This window comes from Camelus ferus, chromosome 15, assembly GCF_009834535.1.
Source record: "Camelus ferus isolate YT-003-E chromosome 15, BCGSAC_Cfer_1.0, whole genome shotgun sequence".
Taxonomy (NCBI): Eukaryota; Metazoa; Chordata; class Mammalia; order Artiodactyla; family Camelidae; genus Camelus; species Camelus ferus.
Window position 1 is genome coordinate 18,797,966 of NC_045710.1, and position 17,407 is coordinate 18,815,372.

General features: G+C 48.1%; 2 protein-coding genes across 3 annotated transcripts; one reads left to right on the top strand and one right to left on the bottom strand.

The window, feature by feature from the left end:
* The first annotated feature begins 64 nt into the window (after positions 1-64).
* On the top strand, positions 65-15,705 carry TRIM54 (tripartite motif containing 54). Of its 2 annotated transcripts, none has more exons than XM_006189720.3 (9): positions 65-595; positions 10,747-10,919; positions 11,451-11,622; positions 13,080-13,175; positions 13,855-14,088; positions 14,346-14,368; positions 14,489-14,613; positions 14,747-14,836; positions 15,142-15,705. In XM_006189720.3, exons 1-9 carry the CDS (start codon positions 428-430, stop codon positions 15,156-15,158), a joined length of 1,098 nt encoding a protein of 365 aa, XP_006189782.1. In that variant the 5' UTR covers positions 65-427; the 3' UTR covers positions 15,159-15,705. The 2 variants fall into 2 exon arrangements, with proteins under 2 accessions (XP_006189782.1, XP_032353135.1); XM_032497244.1 differs by having other exon boundaries at positions 14,349-14,368.
* Positions 15,673-16,610, bottom strand: UCN (urocortin). Its single transcript, XM_032497248.1, has 2 exons — positions 16,484-16,610; positions 15,673-16,222 (listed from the first exon to the last, which is right to left on the bottom strand). Exon 2 carries the CDS (start codon positions 16,207-16,209, stop codon positions 15,829-15,831), a length of 381 nt encoding a protein of 126 aa, XP_032353139.1. The 5' UTR covers positions 16,210-16,222; positions 16,484-16,610; the 3' UTR covers positions 15,673-15,828.
* Positions 16,611-17,407: the final 797 nt, after the last annotated feature.

The following is a 17,407-nucleotide window of genomic DNA, read 5'->3' on the forward strand; positions in this document are numbered from 1 at the left end:
GAATTGGAATGTCCCACAGATGCCCCTTGTTCCCCACCCCCACGTTAAAATTAATCTCCTCTCTGGGGAGTGCGAGACAAACAGTGCTGCCCAGAGAGTGACCAAGAGACGTTTGGGAAACAGAAGGAGAAATTTCCAGGGACCAAGCCATTCAGGGAGGGAAGGATAGGAAAAGCTCCATGTGCCTGGCCAGGGTGCAGGACAAAGAGTAACGAGAGACAGAGAAGTGTCTGAAAACAGCCATCTAAGGACGAGGCGAATTGTTAGAGGAAGGGACAGGAGAGATAGCAGAGCTATTTCAGGAGTGAGCAACAGAAGGGAACACAAGAACCCCCAGACTGTCCGAAGTAAACGAGGAAGGGTCCAGGGGCAGTGAGAGAAGGCCAGGACCAGGGCCAAGGCCAGGGTAGGCACAATCGCTGAGGGGATGAACTTCACAGTGGGTTTCAAGCCGCTGCTAGGGGATGCACACAGCATGGACAGCCTGGAGAAGCAGCTCATCTGCCCCATCTGCCTGGAGATGTTCTCCAAACCGGTGGTGATCCTACCCTGCCAGCACAACCTGTGCCGCAAGTGTGCCAATGACGTCTTCCAGGTAGGCCGGGGCCAGGAGATGTAGTGCAGACTTGTGGGAGGCTTCTCATCAGGTGGGCGCTGAGCCCCCAGCAGGTGATGGGTGGAGCGCTCTACGACGTGGGTGGTGCTGTCCTGTCTGAAGGGCAGACGAGCTGGGGGTCCTAGCAGACTCCAAAGTAAGCATGAGTCAGCAGCTGCTCTGCAGGCTGGCGAGTACAGCCTGTGCATGGATAGCAGCCGGAATGCTGGCATCTACAGAGGACAGAAGACCCCCATAGACACCAGGAAGGAAGTAATCCTACCCCAGGCTGTGTGACAGTCCGTGCTAGACCCTGCATTCCAGTTTGGAGTTTAAGATTTCGAGAATGATATGGAAAGTCTGGGGAAAATAGCAATGAGATAATGAAACATTAAAAAATAAACTCTGTTGGGAAAGGTCCATAATGACAGTGAAACTATTCATATTTAAAGCAAGGCTGGAATGCATCCTTCTTTAGGGGGCAGAGTTAGATAGTGGGCAGGAGACTGGGAATTCTCCCCCAACTGAAGTTCACACTTGCACCCCACTCCAGATTGTTCAGTAAAGGAAGCTTGCTGGTTAAAGGGACTGAGGTCACTTAATCAGGGAGAAGGCAGAGAAGAAATTTTGCTTCCCAGAAATGTAACCAGTTTTGGGTTTTGTGTGGTTGTGGGGCAAACAAAGCATAGCTCATCAAATTCACAGATATCATTTTAGCTACTGGTTTCAAAAATGAAAGCAGCACATACCAGAAGGGTTTCTGTAAATGGGCTTTCTTTCTTGCCCTATGCCATTGGTGTAGGTTCTAGTAATCTATAAAATGGAACAAAGATCAGGTCAAGTGAGGGGTAACAGCACACACGCATGCGCGCACGCACACATGCACACACAAAGTCCTTCCAAATGAAGTAAAAACTTAGAATAGAACAGAGCTGGCTGCCTTGGTAGGCATGGCAGCGATAAGGAACATCATGAACACATACTCTTCATCTGTATCAGAAATTATGAGATGTGTTGAACCCAGTGATTTTTAGACTAAGAAAATGCTTCCTTTTTAAGTTCTTTGGAGACAGCACATTTGGGGGAAAATACTGGGCTGGCTAATTCAGGCCATCCCACAGCTGTGCCCCGCATCCCACCCTCTGTCTGCTGTCTCCCGTCTTCACTGAGCGCTGAGCCCCATGGTCTTTCCTGCCATCTTCCCAACGAGGCCCATTCCCATCTCCTTTTCCTCAGAATGTCCAAACCTGCCATTTTTGGCTCCAGAGACCCTCAGAGCCAGTGATTTTTCCTCTCTGGGGGTCTGGACTGATGGCCATGTCTGCTCATCCTGGGCGTCAGGTCATGTATAAGAAGCTACACCTTGCCCACCATCTTGGTGTTTCCCTTGGTCTGAGTAACCCTGAACTTTTTCTTTCAGGCTGAGATGCCTAGGAGGGAATGACAAAAAGATTTTGCCATCCCTTCTTATGAATTTGTAGTGAAACATCCTTTCATTAGAGCTGGAAGTATGTGAAAGGAAAGAGAAGTCTTGAAAGTGAAGGTATCATGTTCTATTTTTCAAAAAGGGACAGCCAGAATATTAAAGTGCACAACACACAGTATCACTGGGCAGAGGGACCCAGGGATGGGTCCTATATATGGAGACTGGAGGATGTTTAAGTGACCTCCCTTGTTCAAGTCAGTCCTCTGTATCCAGGCACATTGCTTTGGTTCCTTGAAGCTCTAGAATACTGACCCTGGGCCCAGAGAGACCTGGGAATTGTTTGGGTCAAACCCTGTGCAGAATATTGGGGAGATAATATGATTCCCAGGGCTTGGAGACGGTTCTGTGGATCTGTACTGATGTGTATCTTTTAAAGTGCATGGTACCCCTGGACCTTCCAAAGAGAGAGGAGTGAACAGCTCATTTCCTTGCTGCTTTATTTGGGACGGCCTGGTGGGAGGCTGACCCAGTTCTTCAGCTGCACTTATGTATATATACATCTCAGTAGATCTCCCTCTGAAAGGAGCAGATTTAGTTTTTTCACACATTGCCTCCACATTTTGACAACTCTAGGCATAATCAGATTGTCTGTTTTCTAAGTATGGGGACAAGAATAGGATTTGCAGTTTCTCTATCTTAAAACTACTTAGGAAGAACACCCTTAGAACATTGCCTAGAAAGTTCACAGGACTTAGAAAAGTGATACCAGTATAACACACACTCACACACACGTATTTAAACTAGACTCACCCTATACCTGCCTTTGTTCACTCTCTGTGCTGTTGTTCCATACCCACACATTCAGACCCACATCTTCCTTTTTAATGGCTGCACAGTGTCCCATTATTATGATTGGGCCACAGTCTATTTAATCAGTCCTGTGAAAGATTTGGATGGTGTCCAGTGTCTTGCTGTCCTGAAACCCGCTATGAGGAACAACAAACAAGAATTTGAGGGAATTTTGGTTTTAAGACATCAGGTTAACTAGGGAGCCAGGAAGCAAATTGTGAAAAGTTAAAATATTTCATTGAAAATGTTGAACAGCACTGGGGGTTTGGGAGGAAATCATCCATACTCAGACCTCCCCCAACACAATTATTTTCATGTTTGCAGATTACTTTCAAGCCCTTGTCACCACATATATTTTTACATAGTTGCCATCACAATTTAACTAGCTCTCTTTAGAGCTGTAATACACTGCGCTCTCTCTCCCTCTGAATTTAAACAGAACAAAACACCAAAACACCACGTTAACCCCCTCTCATTTCTCTCTTTCGCACACTTGCACCCACTCAGCTACCAGGCATTTTGACTAGAGGAAAGCTGTCAGTGTGGGAATTTGACACAAACATCTTCCCATGTGTTTCCGAATCTATAAACTCTGTTCACTCCTAAACTCCTTTAAAACAGCCTTCGGTTTATTTTTAAACCTGCCCCCGCTTCCCTGTGGGCACTTGTTTTGAGCTGCAACCTGTTGTAACCGAACAGGCAAGCAGAAGGCCTTGTAAGGATGTTGTTCAGAAGCAGCTCTTCTGGAGGGTGTCCATTGAGGGAGAGGTGTGCAGAGATGGAAGTAGCAAGAAAGGGGCATCCTCCTCTAATAAAGGGCAGTCTGGGAAAGAGATGGCCCTTTTCACTTCATCCCAAATTCCAGTTCTTTCTGGGCTAACTGGTAGGATCTGCTGTCGTCACGTACAGGCCAGCCAGTGAAACCCTACACAGCCCGCCTCCCCGGCCGCTTCCGCCTGCTTCCAAAGGCACCGGGACGTCCCCTTCCCAACCCAGCCTTGAGCAGGTCTCCTCCTAGGAGAAATTGGGCTGTTAAAATTTTGTGACTTGTGTTAACCTTGTAGCAGGGTTAGAGATCTTCCTTACTTTAGGGAAAAAGCTGGGTTTAGTGGGAAACAAGATCGTAGAGGGAGGCTCGGCCTTCCTGGGCTCTAGTCCCACCAGTTTCTTCTTTAATTTGCCATGTGATCTAAACCGGGCAGTTTTCACCTCTTCAAGCCTGTTGTTGACACACATACCGGTGAAAAGGATGTTTTAAATTGCTCTTTAACGTCCTTGTAATTCTAACAATCTGATTTCACAAATTCGAGAAATATCATTATGGATTGCCATTGTTGAAGGGCTTTGCATTCTGTCTCTAGTTCGACCTTTAGCTCATGCTTCTGCTCACCAGTCCTCTCAGCCAGCCTCCTTGCACAAACCCCTATGTCACGCTCAGTGCCTGGCCTGTCAGGCAGAGCTAGCCCTCTGCCCAAAGTCCCTCTCCCACCCACAGCTCAGCTTTTGCCGCACCTAGATTCTTCTAAGGCTTTTACACTTTTCTCCAAATGTCTGGTCTTCCATCACCATCTCCCCACAGTTTCCCCAGTATATGCTGAGGATCTGGCTCAGAGGACCTGCATGGCCACTATTCATCCTTGGCCAGGCCATCAGTTGTCGGGAGATAGCCTCCAGAAACTTGCCCTTGCATCCTGGGCCAGTATCGCAAATCTGCATCACTGTGGGTAGCCAGGAAAGAGGGAGAACATTCTGAGATAAGTACAGATTTGATAGAGGAACTGCATTCACAGAGCATCTTTCTAGATGGAACATTTCTACTGGATGCTATGGACCATTATGAAGGAAATAGCACCATATAGCCTAAAAGGGAGACAGCTCATGGCATGTGTGCCAAAGAAAAGTCCTGAACGTGGCCTAGAATTAAATTCCATGTGTTTATTCCATTCCATTTTATCCTTCACAGTTAAGAAAGAACAGTTATTTATGTTCTGCAGCTCTGTGTGGTCATGTATTTGTAAGGTCTAGATTAGGGTTGTTAATAACCCCCTGCACAGTGCTTTATAATTTACAGAGTACCTCCTCGTGCATGATTCCATTTGAGTTAGAATCGATGTCATTTCCATTTTGCAGGGGAGAACACAGGAAACAGTTTACAGTCACCCAGAGGGACAGAGCAGGGACATAAGTCTAGGTGTTCTGTTTTTTGAGTGATGGGATTTTCTCCACACATCACATTACTGACCCATGAAATTTTACTTTATGGGGCTGGCTCCCTTGTGTAACTGCAAGATTTAAGGAAAGAACACAGACACTTATGTGTACAATAGAGCCAATCAGTTACTGCTTAGTCTTGAAATAGAAAGATAAACAGTAGCAGAAGATAGGTTTTGCTAACCGGATATTGTCAGCTGAGAAATCTTCAGCCCAAGGTCGGGACTCTCAGCTATGGAGATGTATTAAGGAAGTTGCCGTCTGCACCAGAGAGTATAAAATCCCTGTTTGTGATGAGACCATGTAGGGACTCACCATCAGGGCAGGAAGTAATCTCTTTTTGTGCCATAGACCTCCTTGTCAGTTTGTAAAGCCTATGGATCCTTTCTAGGGACAATGTGTGTGTGGTTTTTTTTTAAGTATAGTGTTTTTAAATGCATAAAACATAATACATATGACTATAAAGAAAGCCGACTGCATTAGAACACAGTGTGCGTTCTTATGCGTTCTCAGTGGGGCTGATATTACCTCGAGTATATCAGTGGTATTTAAAATTTTTATTGTGATTTTACTTTTTAATTTTTATTTATGTTTCGTGTTCATGTAAAAAATGTCCCCCAGCTTTATTGAGGTATAATTGACAATTATATATATTTAAGTTATACAATATGATGATTTGATGTATGAGTACACTGTACAATGATTACCACACATCAAGCTGGTTAAGACATCCATCACCTCACATAGTTTCTCGTGTGTGGGGGTGGGGTGGGGTCTACAGCTCTCTTAGCAAGTGCCAAATATATACAACATAGTATTATTAACTATAGTCATCATGCTATATATCAGGTCCCCAGAACTTACTGATTACATAACTGAAAGTTTGTGTCCTGTAACCAACATCTCCCAGCCCCTGGCAACCACCTTTCTACTCTCTGCTTCTGTGAGTTTGACATTTTTAGATTTGTGGTATTAAAATTTATTTGGGGGGGGGGTTAGCCATATAGGGCAAAAAGTGTCTAAAACACTCTTAGAAGGTGCAGGAGTGAAAAAAAGCTTGAGAAACACTGGAATATAATTACCAAAATAATTAGAACATGTTTGATAGGGTAATATATGTGTTTCTCGATGAACACGTTAAATAATGAGATGAAACAGTGGGCCTGATTACTATAATTTAGAAGTAGTGATAAGTGTAAATTGTTTTTGGAGATTTGATCAACAACTGTAATGTGATATGAAAATGGCTGTGATTTCTGTTGGTGACAAAGTCACAGGTACTACTAAACCTATGTGGTTTGTTGCCTACCTTCATACTTGGGGAAAGCACTCAATTTCTGCTAGATGTTAGTGAAAATGAAGATGTAATTTCTTCCCCATCCAGATTCACAGAACCCTCTGAACTCTAGTCACAGGTCTTTTGGGGGCTGCGGTCCCCAAGTTAAGTTCTCCTGTATGACCAGCATCTTCCCAAGCATCCAGGCTTGAAATGCCAAAATTGCCTTTGGCTCCCTCCTCTCCCCACAGCCCAGCCACATCCAAGTGATAGGGCATATTCCACCTCTGGCACCCCTAGTCTTTGCAGGATTGCTGCCACTGCCTGATTGTAGGCCTGTGACTTGCACTGACTGTGGCCCTTGCTTCTGATCTATGCCTTTAGCCTATCTTTCCCCTCTCATGTATCCAGATCACTTCTGTTAGATTAATATTCACTCCAATTTTCTCTTTTTCCTCTCGCAGTTTAGAAACCTTGCCTACAAAATTGTTTCGATCTTTACCCTTGGATTCAAAGCCCTCCATGATTTTACCACAAATGAAAAAAAAAAGCCCTTCATGGTAAAAACCCACCTTTCTAGCTTCCCCTCATGACTCCTCTGACTGTAACCTAAACTCCTGTAGTCCCTGTGGCCTCATGCTGTCTATTCTGTCTTCAAATGGTAACTTCTTAAACATCTTCCCCCTTGAACCAGCATAGTTCTTTACAGGCCTCCTAAGTACTGTTTTCTCTCGTTAACGCTTCTGGCACTCTAGCGCCCCCTTTTCATTCATGGCAGGACTGAGCATTGCATTTTCAGAAAGTAAAGTTTTTTTCCCCCTCAAACCCCAAAGTCCTTTTACAAAGTTTGGAAACTATATTAAAACAAAAAAAAAAAAGGAGAAGATCACCCACAATTCTATCACCCAATGGAAATTATTACAAAAATATTTAATTTTTATTTTATGCACTTTATAAAGTAATTCATGGGCTATACAGAGAAATTTGGGAAATGTAGATGACTAAAAGAAGAAAATCTTAAACCCTGTAAACTCCATCACCCATTGAAAATTGGGGATACCACTGTCTCTATAAACATATGTCCTGTTTTTTTCACAAATCTCTCCCCATGTTAAGAACTGTTAAGATAGTTGCATAATAATTCAACTGTAATAACTCATTTAATCTTTATGATTAAATGACTAGCACGTTAACTATCTGAAAAAACAATTTTATTGTTTATTCTGATTGCAAAAATAATACAGGTATATTATGTAAAATTTAAACCTCACAGATAACACAAATTGTAGAATGTATAAATCTACATTTAAGCCATCTAGAACCATCTAAAAGTACTAAAGCTATTTCAGAGGAGATGGGATTTCAGAAACTGCTGACATCAGTCAGGAAGAGGGCGCTCCAGGGACAGATCGGGGGAGGCACAAACTTGTGAGATACTGGACCACAGAAGTCAGAAAGTTAGAGAGAGGGAGATGGTGGCCTGCATGGTATGAGAGGAGAAGTTGGTCATAAAAGCCACCAACTCCCTTTCCCCCATCCCACAGGCAAATACACATTGGTCCGTATTCTTATCATAAATATATCAATTAAGGCTCATTGCACACAGAACGTCAGCCTGAGTGCTAAGTACAAAGCCTCTTTTTAGATCTGAGGGAATCTGAGCCCTGAGAGAATTATTTTCCCAAGGTCATAAATGGCAAATCCCAAAAGAGACCTTCAAACCAGTGGTACTTTCCCTATATCATGCTGCCTTGAATGCCTTCTGTTAAGGGACGTTATCAAGAAGGGATAACAATTTTATCCACCGGTACAGATGATTTTTTCATGATAGCCGTCCAGCAAAAGGTTTGGGACACAAGACACACATGTTTTGATACGGGAAGGGAGTCAGGAAAGACTTGGAGCAAACTTCCCAAACTTCATTCTCATTTCCCCTTCCTGATTTTTGCCATAGCTATGTACCACCTGTACTATCATTGAATATTTTCATCTAAAAGAACTCACTTTTAGAGCTTAAATATTACCATTCTACATGACAAAATCCATGAAAAAATCATTTTATAGGCTGCTTTTTTTTCTAATATACATTAAAATAAACACATAAAAAGTTTAAATGTCCATCCTTATACCACTGAAAGTCTTCATGCTTGTCATCAGTATGTGTACCGTATTTTGGGAAATGGTGAGCACATGGGCAGCACAGTGAGGCCTCTAAGCAACATGAGTGTTGTACCATGAGTTAGAGGGCCCAGAAGATCCAAAGGGTAAACTTAACTATTTTATTACTATCCAAATGTAACCCTAGTAACAAAGGTCATATATATTACATATACGTACATATGTGTATATAACACACACCCGTGTGTATATATACATACATACATGCCTGGGACTAGCAAAGGAAGTGGCATGTGGAGTTGGATGGGAGAAACATCAGTGAAGCAAACACAGAAAGGAAAGTGTATCCCAGAGGTTAGGAGGAAAGCCAGCCAGAGATAGAATATGACAGGAGGAGTTGAGCTTGGAAGAGGGAGGGGACTCTAGGACCCAAGGATGAATGACAAAGCTGTGCTCAGCCATGACAGCTGCTCCAGGGAGCAGCACCAGCCCTTGACCGAAGTGTGAAGAAGGCAGAGGTACAACCCTCTGCTCCCGGCCCTTACCACCTGATGTATAGCATAAGGATTGAGAGAATTTCAGGGAACCCAACTGTAGGAAATACACCTAAATGTACAAAGTCACAGGTGACTATGCTCTCCATTACTCTCCAGGAGTGAATAGTCTTCCATCCACTTAGTATTAGGTTCAGCTGTAAGTGGCAAAAAAACAAAAATAATAATGGCTTCAAGAAGGTAAAACTTTGTTTTTTCTCACAAGTTAAAGTGTGGATAGGCAGTCCTGGACAACCTCATCAGAGACTCACTCTTTTTATCTCATTGCCATTCTCAACATGTGGCTACCTCATGGTTCAAGATGGCTGCTTCAGCCTAAGCCATTCCATCTTCATTCTAGACAGCAGGAAGGAGAAAAGAGGAGAAATAGGGCATGCCCATCCCAAGATACTTCCTAGAAATTGCACAGCACATTTCTATGTATATCCCACTGGCCAGAACGCAGTCATTTGGTCACACCCACTGGGAAGGGAGGCTTGGACACATGGTCTTTATTCCCTGTGTCTTGCTAAAACTTCAGGGGCTCTATTGTTGAAGAAGGAAAAGGAGAAGGGGGGAATGTCAAGAAACAACAAGCTGTCTCCACTGGTCTTTCATCTCTGTGGCTCTCCCCAAATTGACCCTTTCTCTTCCTGCTGACCAGCCTTCTCTGTTCACAGTGTCTGACCCCTCACACTTTCTACTTCTGCTTACACAGACTGGCCACAATGTCAGCTCTTGTCCCAACTCCACAAAGCATATTTCAGTTCTAAAGCCACACATGATCAGACTCAGCCTCTGGGTCTTGATTCCAAGTTCTCAGAGGGAAAATTTGATTGGTCCTGTTGGATCAGGTGATCACCTCCTCAATTCTGAACCAGCCGTCTGTGGCTTGGGTCACAGTAGGGCTTTCCTTTATAGGTTGGGGTGGAACAAGTTCTCTATGAGGTGTAAGTGGGAGGAAAGGTGAGCATCTCTGCTAAGTCTTCCTTCTGAGCTTCCTCCTGTTACAACACCCAGCCCACTGGATGTGGTTGTCAGTTTGCTCTTCCTTAGGGCAGGGAGGTACTTATTCTTATCTTATCCCCGGAGCCTACCAATTACCGCACGCACTCAATATTTGTGGTGGAATGAATAATCCAATCTGGTCCTTAATTTTACAGAGGTTGAATACTTGCCCAAATTCACATAATAGCGCAGCATCAGGGCAGCACAAGAACCCAAGACTCCTGATTCCCAGTCCCTGGAGTGATTTCCCTGAATTAATCAGCTTGATGTGCCTGCCCCATTATTCAGCACTTGTCTCTGTGCCTCTGTCTAGGGCTGCAGAGAATCTCCCCAAGACATGGCGCAGGAGAGCCCCAGGCTGGAGGACATTGGCTGCACCACTGAGTCCATTTCCTACCTCAGCCTTCCTGCTGAGGTCAATGTCTCCCCAGAGCTCCAAGCTGGGCCCCTTTGAGGAGATTGTGCCCTTACTAGGCCTTGATCAAAGCTAGGCTCTAAATGCACATCAGAGACACTTAAGGAGGTGGGCCGAATAATGAGGCAAAGCTGAGAAATGTCTCCATGGCCACTCACCCTGAGTTGCTCTCAGAGGAGCACCCAGCCACAGAAAAGAGATGATGCCTCCCTTCCACCCCTCTCCTGTTCCACAGCTCCCTTGACCTTCCCCCTATGTCGTCCCATTTCCCCCATGACTCACTGTGCCTGTTCTCTCACTCTCTGTGTCCCACAGGCCTCGAACCCCCTGTGGCAATCCCGGGGCTCCACCACCGTGTCTTCGGGAGGTCGTTTCCGCTGCCCATCTTGCAGGCATGAGGTCGTCCTGGACCGACACGGCGTCTACGGCCTGCAGCGAAACCTGCTAGTGGAAAACATTATCGACATTTACAAGCAGGAGTCTTCCCGGTGAGCTGTTAGGGCCTCTTGTCTCTCTAAAGTGCAGGGCCTGGGACACAGCCAGGGAGCCCATCAGGGCCAGAAGGGAGGGGCTGAAATGACCAACCTGACTCTTCAGATTAGTGATGAGAGGACTGGACCCTGAAAGGAGGAGGGACTTGCCCCCAGCTTGGAACTCACCCAACTTAGGTGGCCTCTGATTCCTGGTCAGTGCTTCACCCTCTCCACATGGGGAGGGGCTGGCAGTCCACCAGCAAGGTCCTTGCCAACCCTCCATGACCTCCTGCCCTGTGGGCCTTCTCTGCCCCCTGGAATAGAAACTGCTCTTGGATCTAGGCCTTCTCTACCCCATAGCTCTATTCCTCAAATGAAGAGGACTGTGGAAGTTGCTCTCCTGTCCAGCCACAGCACCAGCTGCGGAGGCAAAGAAGGTGGTGGTGGTTGGTGGAGGCTGAAGAGAAGGCATTCATGGGGCCTCATACTCTTGCCCCCACCAGCCTGGCCCCTGACCCTTCTGCCACCTTGCCTGCCCCCTTCCAGGCCACTGCACTCCAAGGCTGAGCAGCACCTCATGTGCGAGGAGCATGAAGACGAGAAGATCAATATCTACTGCCTGAACTGTGAAGTCCCCACCTGCTCACTCTGCAAGGTCTTTGGTGCCCACAAGGACTGTGAGGTGGCCCCACTGCCCACCATTTACAAACGCCAGAAGGTATCAAGAAGCAAAGCTAGTAGGCATGTGGGTGTGGGGACATAGGACAGGGTCTCAAACTGCAGCCTCTTACTCCACTTGGTTTTAAAGGCAGGCAGATCAGGGCTGAAGTTCCAGCTCTATGCATGACTCAGTGTGCCCTTGGGTGAGTCATTTGACCTCTCTGGCCCTCACTTTCCTCACTTGTAAAATGGGGATGAAAATGCTTCCTTCTGAGAATTGTAAGGATAAAATGAGGAATGGATCCAAGCAGAGACTTAAGTGTGGTGGACTAGGTACTATCAAGGCCATCTCACTGTCACAAGACTAAGTTCTACATAAAACATAATTTAAAAATTGGTACACACATAGGAGTAAAGGAAATCTCCAAGTAGGGGAGGGGTGGGAAGAAGAGGAGGGGGAGTTAGCTGAGAACAGAACCCTGAGTGATAAGCACAGAAAAGGCAGGATTTTCCTGAAGGCAAATTATTACTGAACTTGAGAGATGAGACTGTGCCTCCAAAATCCTAAAAGTTGGACCTGCAATGAAGACCCACCCAAGGATCCCAGGTTAAACTAGAATCCCAGGAATCCCTAAAGTGGTCAGTTGTGCCACGTGGCTTTTGACAAAAGCAAATATAAATTCTGCCTGGAGGGAAAAACTTTCCATTTAGGCCTTGGGTTTTCCTTGGATTGAGAACAATGAAAGATTAGTCCATGACTGAAGATACACAAAGAAATATACTCATGAGTGAAGTCAGCAGAAACAAAAAGTATAGATTTAGACACCCAAAGATTTCAGATATTAGAATTATTAAAGAATTGAAAGTCACTGTGTATAAAATGCTTTAAAAATGGAATTTAAAAATGAGCATTAATAGACTATATCAAAAATGCAGATTTAATAAAGAACCAAATAGAACTTTTAGAAATGAACATATAATTGTTGAAATAAAACATTCAAAGGATGAATTAAATGACAGATTTCTCTCAGGAAGAGAAGACTGAAAAAATAACCTAGAATACAGCATTGGGAGATGAGAAGGTTGCGGATGAGAAGGTCTAACATATATCTAATCAGAGTCACAGAATGAGAGAATAAAGAGAATGGAGAAGAGGCAATATTATCCTAATGGATAATCACAAAGAATTTTTCAAAACTGATGGAAGACATGAATCTACAGATAAGCATCTAGCCCAGTACTTGGCATTTGGTAGATATTTGGTGAATGTCTCTTCCTTTCTCGTTTGGTGGTGCAGGACTTCCTCTCTCTACCACCTTCCAGAATCCATAGAATGTGCTTTCATACTTCTTGGATGGTTTCAAACTCTCTAGATAGCTGTAAAACTGCCCTGAAGATGCTCTGATGGTGGAGCAGAGGGGGTAGTCCTCTCTTAGCAGCCCTGGCTGGGGTGGTAGGGGTGCAAGCTCTAGACCAGGTCCTCCAGCCCTAATTGCTGGCCTGTGTATGTGGCAGAGTGAGCTCAGTGATGGCATCGCAATGCTGGTGGCAGGCAATGACCGTGTGCAAGCAGTGATCACACAGATGGAGGAGGTGTGCCAGACCATTGAGGTGAGCCTGGGATGGGTGGGAGGGAAAGTTTCTGGGCTCTTAGAGGTGCATCACAAGTAGTGGGATGGGCTTACCCAGGCTGCTGAATCGCAGGTCTGTCCCTCACTAGCTCTGTGACTTTTGTCCAGTTACTTAACTTCTCTGTATTTGGATTGGCTTGATTTTAAATACATAAAATAGTGATGGTGAGAATGATATGATGGCTACCTCACTGGATCTTTTTAAGAATTAAATGAGAGAACACAAGTGAAAACTAGGGCCAGAGATATAGACAGCACTCATGAAGTTTCTTTAAAATATCATTATTTGCTAAGAGAATAGATCTTAAAATTTCTCAAAGCAGAAATAAAATTTTTTTAACTATGTGTGGTGATGGATGTTAACTAACCCTACTGTGATCATTTTGCAATATATACAAATATTGAATCATTACGTTGTACACTTGAAGCTAATATGTTATATGTCAATTAAACCTCAACAAAAATATATATCATTTTATTATTATTACTGAAAAAAAATCTGGGAATCAGCAGCCCTTGGCTAGAGTTCTAGCTCTGCCACTAATTTGAGGTATAGTTGAGAAGTCACTTTTCTTTTTGGCTCTCTAATGAGGAGGGTGGGACAAACAGCCGGCTGCTCTCTCAGCTGTGAGGTCTCATCTTTGCTCCTGGTCTTTCAGGACAACAGCCGGAGGCAGAAGCAGTTGCTAAACCAGAGGTTTGAGGCCCTGTGTGCGGTGCTGGAGGAGCGAAAGGGTGAGCTACTGCAGGCGCTGGCCCGGGAGCAGGAGGAGAAGCTGCAGCGCGTCAGGGGCCTCATCCGCCAGTACGGAGACCACCTGGAGGCCTCCTCTAAGCTGGTGGAGTCCGCCATCCAGTCCATGGAGGAGCCGCAGATGGCGCTCTACCTGCAGGTGGGCCCTGGGGGAGGGTGGCAGGCTGCCTGGTGGCTGGAGTAGGGGCCTTGGCACCAGGAGACCACGTTCAAGTCTTATCTCTGGCACCTACTTGACCCACAGCCTTGGGCAAGGCACCCCCTCTGAGTCCGTTTTCTCCTTAACGAATTGGGACGCGCATCCCCACCTACCCCGCAGGACTGTGGTGGGGATCAGAAATGGGACCGCCAGAGGCTGACGTAGTGCTTACTCTCACCCTCCTTTCTTCCCTGCAGCAGGCCAAGGAACTGATCAATAAGTGAGTAGATGGAGCGGGAAGGGAAAGAAGGGGCCGCGGGGGCTCCGCTGCCACGGGGGGGGGGGGGGGCTAAGGGGCTGGTAATTTCTAGCTGAGCCGCCGCCGCTGCCGCCGCTTCAGGGTCGGGGCAATGTCGAAGGTGGAGTTGGCTGGACGGCCAGAGCCGGGCTATGAAAGCATGGAGCAATTCACCGTGAGCGTGGAGCACTTGGCCGAAATGCTGAGGACCATCGACTTCCAGCCGGGTGAGGGAGCGAGGAAGGTAGGGGGCGGCGGGCCGCCGGGACCAGGCGTCCAGACCCTCCGGGTCGGGGCAGGGAGGGGCATGAAGGCCAGAGAATCAGGGACTTCAACTTACCCGGCCTTCCTTCGACCCAGGCGCTTCTAGGGAGGAAGAGGAGGAGGTAGCGCCGGACGGGGAAGAAGGCAGCGCAGGACCAGAGGAAGAGCGGCCAGGTGGGCCGGAAGGTGAGTGTGGCCATGGCGGGGCCCGGCTGGTACGCTCCAGCCCACTCCTCCAGCTATACCCCAGAATGCTGCATCAGGTTTGCTTGTAGCCCCTACTCCCAACCTCAACCAGGAGGGGCGCGCCCCCTAGCGCGCTTGCCGGAGTACAACTTCTTTTCCCACCATCCATTCCTCTGGGAGTTTGGGAGACCAGGTCCGGCGGGGAAGTGAAGGAGAAACCCTCGTGGCGGGGAAATGGGGGTGACTTGGGCTTCGGAGTTGCCTAGTTCCTTTGTAGTGCCTACCCACTGAGCTTTCTTTCCTAGGCACAGGCCTGCACTGACCCGCCCTTGTTGGGGAGCCCGGCACCGGGGCCGGGCGCTCTAGTCGTGAAAGATCTTAAGCAGAGACCACCGTGTCACACAGCTCGACGCCACGCCGCGGGGGAGGGGCTCAATAAAGGGCTAATGCGTCCCAATCCGCAGCTCCTTTCACTGCTCGCTGTCAGCCTTCGCTTCGCAGACGATCGCATCACCATCCCGCCCTCTCCAAATCTGGGACCATTTTGGCGGCGGAAGTGGAATGAACCCCTGTTGGGCACCTCTGTCATATTAGGCACGGATTCCCCAGCCCAGTGCCAAGGGATGAGGGTCGGGGTGGTGCAGCGCCACCAGGGCTTGAGTTCCTGGGAGACATGGGGGATGACGGAGACCCCAGGACCCTGGCAGAAAGCCTTTTTTGCGGAGCCTTCTGGCAGCATCTGGTTCCCTCCCGCTGGCCTGGGAGGCCCCACTTGCCCACGGGTTCCCACCCTGCTGTGGTTCCCCTCTTCCCCGCAACAGAGGCCAACGGCTCTTCAGCACTTTTATTAAAAACTAGTAATACGGAGAGTGCTCAGGGTATCCCTAGGCCGCGCTAGCCCCGCGGAACTGGATCAGTTCCTGTCACACGCATGTCCCAGCTTGGGGATAGAGGATGGGGGTCGAGGTTTTCGGGGACCCAGACCCCGCGGATCACTTGCCCACCGAGTCGAATATGATGCGGTTCTGTTCGGCGCGCTCCCGCTGACTCTGCGTCCGCGCCAGTTCCAGCAGGGTCCGCAGCAGGTGGAAGGTGAGGTCAATGGAGAGTGGAGGGTCGTCCCGTCGCGGCCGCTCGCCTGCGATCCCGGGTCCCCAACCGCCTTGTCCGGCGTGGCGCGGGAAGCGCTCCGCCAGCAGCAAGAGGAGCGCGCGGGCCCCACCACCGTGGTTCCGCGTCCTCGGGCTCCAGCGCAGACTCGGGTCCTGGACCCCGGCCGCCGCCGTCCTCGGGTTCCACTGGCTGCTCCCCGGGCGCAGCTGTGCCAGGAGCAGCAGCGCAGCCAGCAGCGCCGCGCGTCCCGCCAGCCTCATGGTGCCACCAACCCTGGACACACAGGAGCAGCGCAGGGTGAGGTGCGTCTGGGGCAGTCGTAGGTGGTGCCACTCCCCTTCCCGCGCACTTCCAGCGCCCCTGCCGGGCCCCTGAGACTGCCGCCCGGTGCCCACAGCCTTCTCTCCAGCCCCGGCCGCTGCCCAGTTCTTTGCCACCCTTTTCTTCCTCCCTCCCTCTTAGTGGGTCGCGGTAGGTGAGCTGAGCGCAGTTCTGGTGCTGAGGGAATCTGGGCAGATGCTCAGAGCCACTCACAGGTTGCCGGAGAGCGTCTGCACGGTGCAGGACGGAGCTCCAGTCTCTGACCCTCGGGGCGGGCTGAGGGGGCCTTGGGGAACACAGGGTCTGTCCCGGGACCGCCGCCAGCCTTATATAGCACCAGGACAGCTCCGACTGACGTCAGCGAGGAACATGCACTGGTTGTAGAGCAATAAACGGCCGCAGCTTCGAGTCCGATCCATTGCGGCTGTGAAGACCCGGAGGGGCGCGCCTCAGGACACTAGCCTCTTCGCGTCTCTGGAAGTGACACCGGACTCAAGAAAGCGAGAAGCCAGCTAGGGCATAAAAATTGCTCTGGGAGCCATGAGTTTTTCACCCGCTTAGAACAGCCGGCAGTGACTAGGGGTCCCATCCCCAGACCAGATTAGTCCAGATCTCCAGCCTTCTCTGGCAGACGAAGGGAGGCTGGACCGTGGGGCTGTCCGTGGTGCTGACCTTGTCCTTAGCCTCAGAAGAGGCCAGAGGCACTGGGAAAACGCTGTGCTGCTCAGACCTAGTCCCTTGCCCTAGCAATCAGTTCTGTAAATGGAGGCATCAGGACAGCACCGATGGCACTCAGCTACTACCATGGTACCCACCCAAGAGGCAGCTGAAGCAGCTTGAGCTGCCAGTATTCTTGATCTTATTCAAGCCCCAGGACCTGAATTCTAGGGCTGTCTGACTGAGGTACCATGAAAAAGAGGGTCTCTACACTCAGGGTACATTCAGACAACAAAAGGCTAATCCATCTGCTTTTGTGGGTTTGCCACAAGGCAGGAGTTTAGCCAAGTTAAGTTTTCTCTTGGGAATCACAGCAGCAGCATTATCTTTGACCCTCCAGGTTAAGATCACTGGGTAGGAAGTAAGGAAACTTGATGTCAGTCTGTTTGAGCTGCTGTAACAAAAACACCATAAACTGAG

What these genes read in the sequence shown, in the direction of transcription:
- TRIM54 (XM_006189720.3), top strand. Translation starts at nt 428, where the DNA reads ATGAACTTCACAGTGGGTTTCAAGCCGCTGCTAGGGGATGCACACAGC. An exon ending in CCATTTACAAACGCCAGAAG is followed by an intron (nt 11,623 to 13,079) that starts GTATCAAGAAGC and finishes TGTATGTGGCAG; the next exon opens with AGTGAGCTCAGTGATGGCAT. An exon ending in AGATGGCGCTCTACCTGCAG is followed by an intron (nt 14,089 to 14,345) that starts GTGGGCCCTGGG and finishes TCTTCCCTGCAG; the next exon opens with CAGGCCAAGGAACTGATCAA.
- UCN (XM_032497248.1), bottom strand. Translation starts at nt 16,209, where the DNA reads ATGAGGCTGGCGGGACGCGCGGCGCTGCTGGCTGCGCTGCTGCTCCTG.